Source organism: Aspergillus bombycis (genome assembly GCF_001792695.1).
Source record: "Aspergillus bombycis strain NRRL26010 chromosome Unknown contig00112, whole genome shotgun sequence".
NCBI lineage: Eukaryota > Fungi > Ascomycota > Eurotiomycetes > Eurotiales > Aspergillaceae > Aspergillus > Aspergillus bombycis.
Window position 1 is genome coordinate 54,207 of NW_019170114.1, and position 12,860 is coordinate 67,066.

The window sequence follows — 12,860 nt, forward strand, 5'->3', positions numbered from 1 at the left end:
CTGCGTCAAACAACATCTGCCACCCTTTTCTGACAAGTAAGTCGGCCACTGGCTATTGAACCCTCATGGTTGACCATCAAGGGTATGCATGGTAAAAAGACGATCCCAAGAGCAATATATCTTGGAATCTAGTTTGTGGTGGCTCAGTTTGCCTACGAGCAAACATCCAAGTAAATATCTCTGCATCCTGTAACTACGCGCAATTTTATAGAACATTATTCGGTATTAAAACAGGTATTATTTAGCATATTTCCACCAGCGTTAACCTTCTAACAATCATAACTGAAAACAGCCCTATTTCCTATATAAACTCCCCCGAACCGGGTATGCCAATCACTAGATACACAGTAAGACGATGAACGGGCAAACCAGGCTTCTTCAATATACAGCCCAATTCCGTTTGACAAGACATTGTAAATAGACCTAGGGTGTTAAACTTGACTTTTCCAGATACGCCAGCTCCGTTTGCACCTGATTTCCAACCTATTCGGTTATACTTCTTCCACCAGCTTTCTAGGTCCGCTGTTTTCCAAGGGCGTTTCCCCAAAGACTCGTCCTGCAGGAGTACCAAGCCATTCCTCTGATACAACGACCTTGCTCCCCTCGCGCCCACTAATCCATCTGACCATAGCTGGGTCCAGTCTCTCAAATTCATGCGTTTGTTGCTCTGCAGAGGCTGTTTCAGCCGCTTCAGCAGCCGGAATCCGACCACGCCTCTTCGGGGCTTGCTTTCGTAGAAGCCGATTGATTGTATCCATCTGTCCTCTTGCGTTAGTGTTCATTGCTTAACAAGGAAAAAAGATTTTTTCCTTGATAGCCATCCAATAGGAAAACAAGAATTTAGAGTACGCACCTTTTCTTCTTCATTCCGCTTTTCGCTAAGGTTCTTTCTTCGGCGAGCCATTTCCGCACGGCGCATGGCGCGCTCTTCTGCGGTCAAATGCTTCTTTACTTGTGGTTCTGCGCTGCGTTAGACACTATCCCCGAGACAACCTCGCAAGACTTATTTAAGACTTACCCATCGGGAGTTGCAAAAAATCGTTGCCCAGGTTACCTCTTTGGCGTTTGGTCATCCGGGCAGGGTCGGCTGTAGGAGTATCATCGTCACTGTCGAGATCTTCCTCGTCCTCTTCATCCTCATCTAGGTCCTCCTCGCCCCCATTGACGTTTCCAACTCCACTCTCTTCCTGATCATCAGGCTCACCTTCGGCATCAGATTCAGGATCAGAGAGCTCCTCGTCATCTTCATCCTCATCGGCATCTAGTTCCATCTCTTTCGCCTCGACGCCCTTCACTGCTTTAGAACTGGACACAGCAGGTCTAGCGTGTCTTTTTGACACCGGAGGTTGCGGAGGAGCATCATCCATGTCTAAATCTCCATCTGCGTCTGCATCCTCGTCGTCCTCACCGGGAGCATCTTCATCGTCCACTTCATCTTCTTCCTGATCGTCTAGATCTTCGTCGCTCGTATCAACTTCGACGAGCTTCTTCTTGGGCCGGCTAGTCCGTGGCCCTGTAACTATGGGATTTTCTGTGAAAACATTGACGGAGCGTCTTGAGGCACCATTTCTTGTATTACTACTGGTAACCTCGCGCAGCTTACTTGAAGGCATCTTGACAGTCAAACGAATAGATCTCCTTGACTCCTCCGGAGAGTCTGAGGGGGACCGGAAGACGGTCACTGAAGAAGATGCGACAGCGCGAGTAACTCTGGTTGGGGTTCTGGGGCTTGCGTTAGAATCCAAGTCTGGTGGATCATCCCGCACAGGCGGGAGCGAAGTGAGCGGCGCAGAGACATGATCGGTCGACAAGATTGACTTGATACGGGGTATGGCTGGGAAAATGATAGAGCAAAGGGTATAAAAGGTAACAAGGTGAACTCTCGAAAAACGACAAACGAACTGAGTTCGTTAAAACGCAAACAGGAACAACCAGGGGAAAACACAAAATGAGGCGGGGGTTTAGTCTCGTATAGGTGGACAATAGTAGTCAGAGGATAGTCAACAATAAGGCTATCTGAGATGGTTGTGTCATCTGACGGTGAGGCAAGTTCGGTCGTGTAGGATATACAGAGGGGAAAAGAGGGGAATGATTGATGGACAAGGAAACAGCCATGCGGTAGTTATGACCAACTGACTACGTGGGCCAGTACAGAGAGGTGGTGGTGATGCAGTTCGGGAAGGCACAGGCCATCAATCCCTATCACATCTTTTGACGCCACTTGGAACTTCCCATCCGACATGAAGGACGGAACCAATGGGAACATTCTGGACTAAGTTATACACCAGTCAAGGGCGGGAGCGCGGTGAACGCAGCGTTGGTGCGTTTTTTCTCCTGCAACCCCGACAGGATATTACTGTCCGTTCTGTGCGCTGTGGACAGGGATCCTTGACCGAACGAGGGAGGTGGATACAACTCTAATATAATCGGAGAAAAGTGAAGGGAACGATGCGATAAAAATAAATCATAATAAAAAAAGGGGTACAGGAGTAGATTAAATCCACGGGTAAATGGGTGTGGGCTGTTGCCCTGAGTACATGGATCCATGTATGTATACGAAAGGGAATAAAGGGAAAACTCACAAAGGACAATGTCGGATTGGTGAGGTACGCACCACCCAATCGTCTCGAAATTGACGCTTCTGTATATATTTCCAATCGTTGCTGGAGGATCAATGTATATATTACTCAGTCGAACCAATGGCTCGCACAGTCCCTGATGATCTTCTTGGTCTATTCCTGTCGCAAATGACCGATGGGAGACAATCGGAACCCGTCATGTTCATCGTTAATTCTGCCGTCAGGCGGTATCCCAATCTCCGACCGCCTACCCTAGACGGGTTTGCCATGTGGACCAGCATTACCACGCATGACAATACCGAGATTAAACCTTCTCCGGAGGACAGCCGAGGTCGCAAGAGGTCAAAGCATTACTTACTAGCACTTCTCCCTCACATGGTCGGAGAACTGCCTATCTTTTCCTGCCTTCCTCACTTCTTTCCTCTTCCAATTGATTTGTTTCATGGTACGATCACTTCATTGCATCTAGCTCGTTCCTCATCACTTGTAACACACCATGGCTGATTCGAAGCCCAAACCCCCTTCAATCCCCGAATGGCAACGGCCCTCCGCCACCAACTCCGCCTCCGCATCTCCGCCGAGCTCCGATGATGCTTCACGATCGGACCTGCTACAGCAAGCGACCAAGTTCTTAGAAGACGAGTCATTGCGCGACGCACCGCTAGATCGCAAGGTATCATTCTTGGAATCTAAGGGTCTCCGACAAGATGAAATTGACAGCCTGCTGGGCGTGTCGCGAAACTCCGAGGCAACGGCTGCACCCGAGGGCGATAACAAGACCACCGAGCGTAGCACGACGAAGGACACACCAAGCGACTCTGCCTCTTCATCGTCTTCTAGTTCGACATCCCAACCATCCTCTTCCCCTGATACCACCATCAACAATCGGCAATCCTCGTCCGCTCGTGACGTCCCACCGATCATTACTTACCCGGAATTCCTTGTCAACCAGTCCAAACCCCCTCCGCTAGTGTCTCTTCGCAGCCTCCTCTACACTGTATATGGTGCTGCAGGCCTAGGAGCTAGTATATACGGCGCAAGCGAATACCTCGTGAAGCCCATGCTCGCCAACCTAACAAGTGCACGACACGAACTGGCCGAAACAGCCCAGGATAACCTGAAGACATTGAACGAAAAGCTGGAGCAAAATGTATCAACCATTCCTCCTCAGCTCACGGCTCGTCGCACTCAATCTACTGGCTCCAACTCGGATGATGAGACCGAGTCTGTCACATCCGACCCTGCGGAACTATTCCACCGCGATGTCGCTGTCCAGACCACGGAAGATTTCAACCTAGAGAAATCATCCTCGTCAGCCGCGAATACCGCAGACACAGAATCGTTCGACCCCAGTGCGGCTGTGAATACGCATGTAAAGCGACTTGAAGTCATCAAGTCGCATCTCCAAGAATTCTCCGAGACTGACAAGCAGTCGAGTACGTGCGATGATACTGTTCGCACTAGCCTTAACGAGCTACATCATTACCTCGATGGACTACTATACAGTAAAGCTGGCTATGGCCCGGGAACCGGCTACGGGGTCTATAGTACGCCCGGCTTTGACAGCAGCGGAAACACGGCTGGCTTGGGTAAAGGCGAAGAAGACGCCATATCCAACTTCAAGTCTGAGATTAGAGGTGTCAAGGGAGCTTTGTTGAGTGCCCGGAACTTCCCTGCTAGCCGGGGGCCGAGAATTAGTAGTGGTATCGGCAGATAAAAGGGAGAATAATTCTTTGGTTTGAGGTGACAAATCAATAAATATCATGTGAACATATACGATTATTTTTCTCTTTCTTTGGCTTGGTTACGGAAGAATGTGTCGGTTTCCAGCAATAACCAGCATGGCGTTAGGAATGATTCTGGGTACAATGGTATCGAAGATGTCTACTATACTTCGATTGCAATGTATGCCCTTATGATGGTCTATATTTCACAGTTTTTACACCTAAAGAGGTAGATATATTTTCAGTGTATACGTATAACTACACCTCGCATCCTATAAAGTCATACCAAGCAATCAATAACTGTGCCGAAGCTTTCTTATCAGGTATTCAACGCCACAACAGCATCAGATTCTTTTCATTCAGCGCAATGCTACCATGATATTCAGTCAAATCCGGTCGCATTTCCCGAGGGAACCCAATAGCAGGGGGCTTGTTGTAACAATTGTCCTAAACGTAGTATAGAATAGTCTGGTATAGTATCATCTAGAATGGCTCTATACTGAAGGTTATCAATTGTCTGTATGGTGTTACGAATATATACCATACTAGTAGGAGTCACTTATCTAGCTGTCCTTATTCTTGAAATGCCCTGAGAGCCTGAGCAGCTTAGCCTGTGAGATAAAAACTTATTGTGAAACGACTGGAAAGGTTTCATACTGATTTCCCTGTATGTTCCCGAGGTGTCAGGCCGCGCATATGGATAAAGCCGCTTTATGTCTCATTGCCTCTATATACATACGGCCGTCTACGACGATCTAGGTCTTGAGGTCTCATACCAAATAAGCCGTTTTTTGTTTAACCTCATATACATCTATATAAGGACTTTTGATCTCTCGTTTAGGGTGTAACTGAACTACGAGATCTAGAAAGCTTGTTCATAGTTTGGATTATTCTACATCCTCAGTGCTATTTGATACCTACGAATTTATACCGACAACCCAGCTTTTGAAGAGGGCTTGGGGGTTTCTTCGCTCTTCACAGCAGTGAGGGGCTTAAAACGCTTCAAAGACTGGTTCTAACGTTGAAAAATACAATTTCGGTGTAAGATCTACTGCTGGTATTTCGAGGATCATGAATAAACAATGAACATAGTAATAACATTTAGACAAGAAGAACAATTTCTAGGCCAATACCAGAGAACGTCACATTACTGGCCTTGAAAGTTGACCAACAACTACACGAAACACAAACCCTTCTTCTCATATGCACAGCTCATGAAATTTGCCTCATACACTGGTTATATGCTGTGGCCCTTTATGGAGTAGCCTTACTCATGCTGATAAGGCGTTTCACACCAACCTATTTATCCGGTTAGAACAACTCGAATACAAGACCTGAAAAATCTCTTTGAAAACTTACCATCCACTGACCGCATTCATCAGTCCTGTTGGTCAGGATATCCACGTGGATAGCACGTGCTGTCTCGTAATCACGCGCCTGAATGGCACGGGCCAAGTCTGCCATGTCAGAAACGGTGTTTGGCTTGAGCAGATCTGCGTTGTTCAGGTGGTCGAACAGAAGGCTCAAGCGCCGATCAGCATCTTCAACTTGTTGCTTGAATGACGTAGGCGCACGACCCTTGATGCGCTGCATATCCGCCGAAAGGATCTCATAGATAGGCATTGCGTCTTCAGGGATATGGGAGCGATCACCAGGTGCTAGACAAGTTAGATGGGTGACGTGAGGCAATTCCGAGGGCCACTTACGATACTTAGGAGTCGCAGGGGCCGGAGTCACCCTCTGTTGCGAAGAAGCCGTCCCGGGCCTAGAGGCTGTGGCTGGAGGTGGTCCCTGCTGCATTGGTGGTGGGGGATGCGATGGTGGTGTGCTGGGAGCATACTGGCTCGCCGCCGGAGGCTGGGGAGCATATGGGGGAGCAGCTGCCTGTGGAGGTGGAGGAACAGGGCCCCGTGCCTGAAGCTGTGGGTTTGCTGCTTGAGCTGCTGGGCTCGGAGCGTACCGGTTGGTTGGGGGAGGCATAGACGGCGGAGCGTTGTAAGGAGACGGGCCACGTGGAATTGGCGCCGGTACTCCCATGGTGCCGGGGGTTAGCTGAGGAGGGGATTGAGGCAAGGATGCATAAGGATTCGGAGGTGGAGTAGGTCCTGGGGGGATAGTAGATGGTGGAGAAGTCACCCGGGGAGGTGGAGCAGTGCCCTTTGGCGGAGGGGGGACCGAGGGAGTCCGCTGAGTAGGTGGGGCTCCGGGTGGTGGAGGTCCCTGAGCGATTGACGGGGACTGGTTCGGGAACGGCGAGCTGATAGGTGCAGCAGCTCCGGCGGGAGTTCCTCTCCGGGGTGTCGGAGCCTTCGCGAAGCCTTCGGGAAGATCGTTCCAAGCAGGGAGGTTGGTAGCTGTAGTGTACGTGGTAACAGTGGCGGAGGACTGATTCGACGCGCGTGGTGGAGGAGGCACCGAACCACCTAGGGGTTTAGTACCATAAGACGGTGCTGGCGTGGGCTGGTATCCTGTGGGAGCAAAGCTGCCTCCAGAAACCGGCGCATATGGGTTAGTTGGCTGTGGTGGGGCAGCAGCACCAGGCGGGGCGTAAGGGTTCGAAGCAGGGGCCGGAGGTGCGTATGCATTCGTGGCAGCAGTCGGAGGTGCGTACGGATTGGTAGGAGGAGCCGGGGGCGCATACAAGTTCGAAGCAGGAGCCGCATGAGCGTATGGGCTCGCACCTGTGGCTGGCGCAACAGGAGAGAATGTTCTTTGAGGCTGGTAAGCGTTGGTTGTGGGAAGAGGCTTGTTCAGTGGCGTTCCACGACCAGTAGTCGTTTGCTGCGTCTTCTGAGTAGCTGGTTGCCTCGTCGCCAGCTTGATACGATTCCTTGCAACCTCAGCTTCGGGGTGTTTCTCCGGAACAAGGTCCAAATACTTCTGGGCGACTTGTAGTCGTCCATGAGTAGCGACCACATCAGCATACTCAATGTACTTGTCGTACAGGTTGCTAAGCTTCCAGTCAGACTCCTTGGTACGCTCAGTGTCCTGGAACTTGGTGACCTGGCGGAAAATTGTCACCTTCTCGATCAGCCCTTGCAAAGCACGAACATGGATCGAGAAGGAGGTGTCATTTGCGGCTGTTTCAAGGGCCTTCTGCTCACTCTCGCGAAGCTCCTCGATCCAAATCGCGACAACCTTCTCCAGCTTAGAGCCAGCCAGGAAGCAGAACGAAGCATCTTTACGAAGGCTCTTGTCGTCCGAGGCCCGAATTTGTTCCTCTAACCGGTCACCGAGAGCGTCACAAAGATCAGCAAATTCCTTTTCATCAGCAAAGGTGCACAACGCTGCCATAACTTCCTTCCAGTTAGACAGGTCTGCGTTGTACACAACATCCCAAAGGTTCTTGCCAACAATGGATGCTAACAGGCGAACATAGTTCGGGCTCTCTGTCTGTTTGGAGAAGTAGTGTTCCTGCGCCTTTGCGATGCACTTCTGACCTCCGCAGATAGCAATCATAAAAGCATCGGACAAGCGATCTTCTTTGAGAGCGACATCCAGTGCCTTCTCAAAGTCACCGAGGAGCAATGCCCTCGTGATACCCTTGTCTGCTTCTGTCTCGGAGCCATTAAAGATGTGAAATGGGTTGTTAGTCTTAGCTCCCTTCGACGCAGCCAGGTCTGACAAGAAGTTGTCTGCTTCAGGGCTTGCGTCGAACATTGATTGCAGGCGCTTGTGCTTCTTCGCCCCCGGCCCGCGGGATTCTTTAGGAGACTCTCCATTGGTTTCCTCCTTGCCCAAGCCAAGGTTAGCCAGCTTCTCAGCAGCCTCATCAGCAGATTGGTCCTGGAACCCAAGATATTCGGCAAGTCCCTTGCGGGGATTCTCAGATATCAAAGCCTCGATGACCTTCCAGTCAGCCTTTTCTTCCTCGGTGGCAGCGTTTGCGGCTCTGGTTTCGCAGATGCTTCGAAGATCGCCCTCCTTGAGAGCATTCTCAAAGGTCTCGGTAGACTGCCCAACAGCCTCATCTACTTCGAACGGGGTGATCTTAACCTTGGAGGCACGTTGGCCCTTCTCCACCAAGTTGACAGAAACAACCCTGCCTCCAAACGCGAAAGTGGCACCACAGGGTCTCTCAAGCCACTTGGGGGCCTTGGGCAACGAAAAGCTTGAGACCTGCGGCTGGGTCTGTGCCTTTGCAAAGAAGTCCTCCCCATCAAGTGTCTGGTTCTGGTCTGCGATAGCTTGAGCAGATTCAGTGCTGGTGTTCTGAATAGTCTGGACCGCGATCTTGCCATCGAACGAAGCAGTGGCGAAGAAGTTAGGATTGTGGGGGTTCCACCGAGTCTGGAAAGTCCAGTTTGTGACGACAGGAAATTCGCCATAGGCGTGACCGGTTTGTGGGTTCCAACAGAGCGTGCGATTGTCCTTTCCAGAAGAGAGAAGCAGGTCGGGATCGTGGCTACACCATGAAAGCGATAAGACGCCAGATTCATGTCCTTTAAGGACCTATGGAACGTCAGTGATACACGAACCCTTATGTGCTAACGTCAAGATGCCAAAGCTTACCCTTTCTGGAGCATGGGAATTGCGGAGATCCCAAACATAGATCATGGGGTCCGATTCCAATGGTGTCGCCGTAACGAGTTTCGTAGGCTAGATCATGTTAGAAGCCACATCGGTTTCCAGAGTGCTAGACATAAGCATCTCACCTTCTCGGGATCCCAAGCAACAGCGCTGACAGCTTTACGGCCCATATTGTTAAGAGTCAAACTCTCCTTCTTCGTTTTGACATCCCAAACAGTGACAAACCCTGCACTGCTACCGGTAACTAAGATATGTGCAACCTTCTTATTCCAATCTAAACACTCAATATCATCCGCACGGGCAGCGGTACCGAGTCGATATGGGTTTGCGACATTGTTCAAATCGGAGATGTAGAGCTATTCCAAGCCATCAGCAATGCATTTCTGCGGGTTCTTAATCCTGACTTAGTAAAGTACCTCTCCTTTTGCACCACCGGTGGCCAACAGATTGGGATGTTTGGGGTTGAATTGGAGGGCCTTGATGGCGCCTGAGTGTTTGGTGGTTCTCGAGATCACGGCATCGTCACTTTCCGGTAATCAGCCAATGGAATTATATATGAATGACGGCTTCATCTGGAACGCACCTCGATCCATTGATCAGCTTGTCGGCGTCCCACAAGTCTAGCGACCCGTTCTCCAAAGCTCCAGCTATTACTCCCCGTGTGTTGTCCTCGGATGGGGTCCACGCTATGTCATTGAAACTATATAGGTGGTCGTTAGTACATCACACTTTGCATCGTGAAATTGAGGACCAAGTGATAAGTACCCGGAGTCGGTGTCAAGCTTCGCAATCGGCTGCAACTCTTCGCCGGCATTCTGACGTTCCAGGCCCAGGTCCCACAGCTCGAGACATGTTTCATTGGAGAAGTCAACGTCGACTGCGCCGGCCCGAGTACCGGTAGCAATCAATGGCGATGCTGCACCGGGAGACCAGGCAAATGTGGCCGTCCGGGGAATCTCCCTCAGACGAACCATGGTGAAATGAAAGGAGCGGAAGTAACGAGAGGTACTATAGATTAGGAGATAACCAGGCTATCGAACGGTCTGGCAGCAACTATCATAAAAGGGGAATCGACGGATTATTAGAACTAAAAGACGTAAAAAGATGTTTCCACACGTAACCTCCCCTCCCTAACGAGACCAGAGGGGTGTATGAAAGTTGCCAAGTAGCAGCGGGTTGCGATCGAAACGTCAACTGCACAGTTCCCAATCAACCAAGTGTCCTCCTGGAGGGACCGGGGCGATTGGCGCCTAACCTGTTCGGGCGCTCGCCAAAACACCCGCGGAGGCACGTGATATCAGTTTGCTCGGTCCAGAAAGTCTAGGCAAGGTATCATCCGCCGTGGAGAGCTGCGAAAGAGCGTGATATTTGTGACTGGGGCAGAGCCCTCTTACCATTAGCTACAACTCTATGGTGCGATAAGCTCTCCGGCTGCAACACTACCGAGCTTCCGACCACATACACCATGAGTGAAGCGGCGCGCTTGAAATGTACCGTCTATGTGGGGGGTCTCGACCAGGCGGTTACTGTGCAGACGTTGGCCGAGGCATTCGTTCCCTTCGGCGAAGTTGTTGATATCACGCTCCCGAAGCCCGACGTTCCCAATTCAAATGAGCTCCATCGCGGGTTTGGATATGTGGAATTTGATGTACCTGAAGATGCCAAAGAAGCGATCGACAATATGGATGGAAGCGAGCTCTACGGACGTACGATCAAGGTTGCTGCCGCAAAGCCGCAGAAGGACAGCAATGAAGGTCTAGGAAGCAAGACAGCTATCTGGGAACAGGTTTGCAGGGTGATTCAACTTCATTACGGGCAGGTTTCTAATTATGCATGTGCAGGAGGGCTACTTGGCCAAATACGCAGTCGACGAGGAGGATAAGTTGGCGGCAGAGCAGGCTCAAACAGCAACCAATGATCGTTCTCACGACCCTATGCAAGGATTGGAAGAGCTGGACGTCGCTGGTCCGAAGCCCGAATAAGCTCTAAAGACTCGAATGTCATGAGACAGGAAGCCGTGCGACAGTAATATTGCAATATTACTCCATCAGAACCCTCGTTCAAGCCGTACTATATACACGCGCTCCAACCGAGTTTTTTAAAAGTTTCAAATTCTCCCGCGACATCAACTTTCCCGTGAATAATACAGACCGCCGACAAAAATCACACCAAGGATCGCCATCGCAATTCAAATTTGGTAATACACTTTAGTGCTCACGGCTCTCAGGGCTGTTGCGGCTAAGACGGAGAGTCTTGTCGGTCATGAGCTTCTTGCCGCTGGAGTAGATAGCAGCTCCAACAGCGATGCTAGAAGAAATTGCGTCAGCATAAGCGCAGGTTTAGTCTGGGGAGGTAGTAGTTGGGGGGATTGATCATGTAGTATAGAGTTCAAGGAATCTTAAAACAGTAAACATACCCAAGGACGATACCTAATGACAGAACGGTTAGACACATCGTTTTCCATAGAGAAAGCCTCAAATCAATGACATACCGAGAGGAATCAACTCCGGGGGGACCCTCTTAAGGGTGCGCAGACGCTGGGAGATAGTGTGAGCTGTAGCTGTCAGTTAGTCCAATTCTATCCCTAGGCAATCCTCCTGCAATCGAGACTCAATTGCAGGTCGTTAGGGTTCCCATACCGCTCTGGGCCTCCTTCTATAGCGATCGTTAGCACACAGGACTCGAAGCCGTTTTTTCCCGGGGCGAAGAACACCAAAAAGGACTTACAGGAGTAGGGAAAGCAAAAGGCCGAGAGGCCTGCATCCGCATGACACGAGTGGGGAACATGGTGAGGGTGGACGTTGAGGTGGGAGCAGAGATGGTGGTGGGATGAAGATCAGATGTGGTGACGGAAGCTCACGACGTTTGAAGGGAGGTTTGAGTAGTACTGCCTTAGGCTGGATTCGGGTGTTTAGGAAATCTTGCCGCATGAGTGGCTCGCTAGACCGCCCGCGGTCACTCCCGGATTCACTGCTTCACGGGATCATTCCACCACTCCACTGGCGCAAACCTCACCCCATCTTCCTTCTCCAACTCCCCTCTCACCCACGCCCAACCCACCCCATATACCTCTTTTAAATTTACTCTAGAGACCTTTCTGTCTCCTCACAGTCAAAATGGGTGCTATTCCTGAGGCCGATCCCGATGAGCCTATGGAGACCAAGCCCTTCAAGTTCGTCACAGGTGAGCTCAATCGCAGCCAATCTTAAGGCTTAGAGCCTCAAATCGGAGTCAATTGCTAACTTAAGTGCAGCTGGTACGTGATAATTAGGTCTATTACCGATTGGATCGCTCGCAATGCCGCCGCAGTCGAGGTTTTCATATCGGGTGGAGTCCATACGTGGTGCTGACAACTTCTGATGTAACAGGCTATGATGCTCGCTTCCCCCAGATGAACCAGTACGTAAACCTTAATGATATACGCCTCAATTCCTTTCATGCAATTGCTAATTCCCATCTTCACTCCAGGACCAAGCACTGCTGGCAAAACTACGTCGACTACCACAAGTGTGTTACCGCCAAGGGCGAGGATTTCCGTCCATGCCGTCAGGTATGTCACTTTTCTCCGTATCCCCGACATGGGGCCGAAAGAAAACCAATCTTGCACGTAACGATAGACGGGCTAACCACTGATACAGTTCTACCACGCTTTCCGCTCTCTGTGCCCCAAGGCGTGGACTGACCGCTGGGACACCCAACGCGGTATGTAAATTTCTTTCCCTAATGGTCCAAACTGCCCCGTCAGCGACTAATCTCACTCCAACAGAGGCTGGAAACTTCCCCGTCCGCCTGGACCACTAGACGAGTAACAAGTCATTGTTGATTGATTTTCAAGCATTTTTTGTGTCAACATGTACTCTACCTGATCAAAGCGGGAATACAAATCCGTCCCTTGGACCGGCTCGGGAGAAAGATACATATAGATTCGCCGTAGCTGAAAATCCATTGTGCTCCTATTCTGGTCTGTCTTTTGTCCTTTGCATATGTAGAAGAATGCACAATTCGCCCTATGGGACCAGCAATTAGC

General features: G+C 50.4%; 6 protein-coding genes across 6 annotated transcripts; 3 read left to right on the forward strand and 3 right to left on the reverse strand.

Moving 5' to 3' along the window:
• Positions 1 to 491: 491 nt before the first annotated feature.
• On the reverse strand, positions 492 to 1,613 carry ABOM_010266 (PAPA-1-like domain-containing protein; the record flags this gene model as incomplete). Its single annotated transcript, XM_022537394.1, has 3 exons — positions 492 to 758; positions 854 to 960; positions 1,019 to 1,613. The coding sequence occupies 3 exons, from the start codon at positions 1,611 to 1,613 to the stop codon at positions 492 to 494; spliced, it is 969 nt and encodes a 322-aa protein (XP_022385155.1).
• A 1,462-nt stretch (positions 1,614 to 3,075) lies between these two features.
• Positions 3,076 to 4,296, forward strand: ABOM_010267 (peroxisomal membrane protein PEX14; the record flags this gene model as incomplete). Its single annotated transcript, XM_022537395.1, has 1 exon — positions 3,076 to 4,296. The coding sequence occupies one exon, from the start codon at positions 3,076 to 3,078 to the stop codon at positions 4,294 to 4,296; it is 1,221 nt and encodes a 406-aa protein (XP_022385156.1).
• Positions 4,297 to 5,557: 1,261 nt separating this feature from the next.
• On the reverse strand, positions 5,558 to 9,807 carry sec31 (putative protein transport protein (SEC31); the record flags this gene model as incomplete). Its single annotated transcript, XM_022537396.1, has 8 exons — positions 5,558 to 5,602; positions 5,663 to 5,961; positions 6,010 to 8,755; positions 8,816 to 8,902; positions 8,959 to 9,189; positions 9,250 to 9,358; positions 9,417 to 9,533; positions 9,599 to 9,807. 8 exons carry the CDS (start codon positions 9,805 to 9,807, stop codon positions 5,558 to 5,560), a joined length of 3,843 nt encoding a protein of 1,280 aa, XP_022385149.1.
• A 428-nt stretch (positions 9,808 to 10,235) lies between these two features.
• ABOM_010269 (RNA-binding protein) lies at positions 10,236 to 10,815 on the forward strand (the record flags this gene model as incomplete). The annotated part of the gene is made up of 2 exons (XM_022537397.1): positions 10,236 to 10,619; positions 10,675 to 10,815. Coding segments are annotated over 2 exons (525 nt in total), but the record flags the coding sequence as incomplete, so codon positions are not given.
• Positions 10,816 to 11,040: 225 nt separating this feature from the next.
• Positions 11,041 to 11,620, reverse strand: ABOM_010270 (uncharacterized protein; the record flags this gene model as incomplete). Its single annotated transcript, XM_022537398.1, has 5 exons — positions 11,041 to 11,140; positions 11,250 to 11,262; positions 11,325 to 11,393; positions 11,473 to 11,488; positions 11,561 to 11,620. The coding sequence occupies 5 exons, from the start codon at positions 11,618 to 11,620 to the stop codon at positions 11,041 to 11,043; spliced, it is 258 nt and encodes an 85-aa protein (XP_022385125.1).
• Positions 11,621 to 11,949: 329 nt separating this feature from the next.
• On the forward strand, positions 11,950 to 12,634 carry ABOM_010271 (cytochrome c oxidase subunit VIb; the record flags this gene model as incomplete). The annotated part of the gene is made up of 5 exons (XM_022537399.1): positions 11,950 to 12,016; positions 12,202 to 12,232; positions 12,302 to 12,383; positions 12,472 to 12,535; positions 12,600 to 12,634. The coding sequence occupies 5 exons, from the start codon at positions 11,950 to 11,952 to the stop codon at positions 12,632 to 12,634; spliced, it is 279 nt and encodes a 92-aa protein (XP_022385138.1).
• Positions 12,635 to 12,860: the final 226 nt, after the last annotated feature.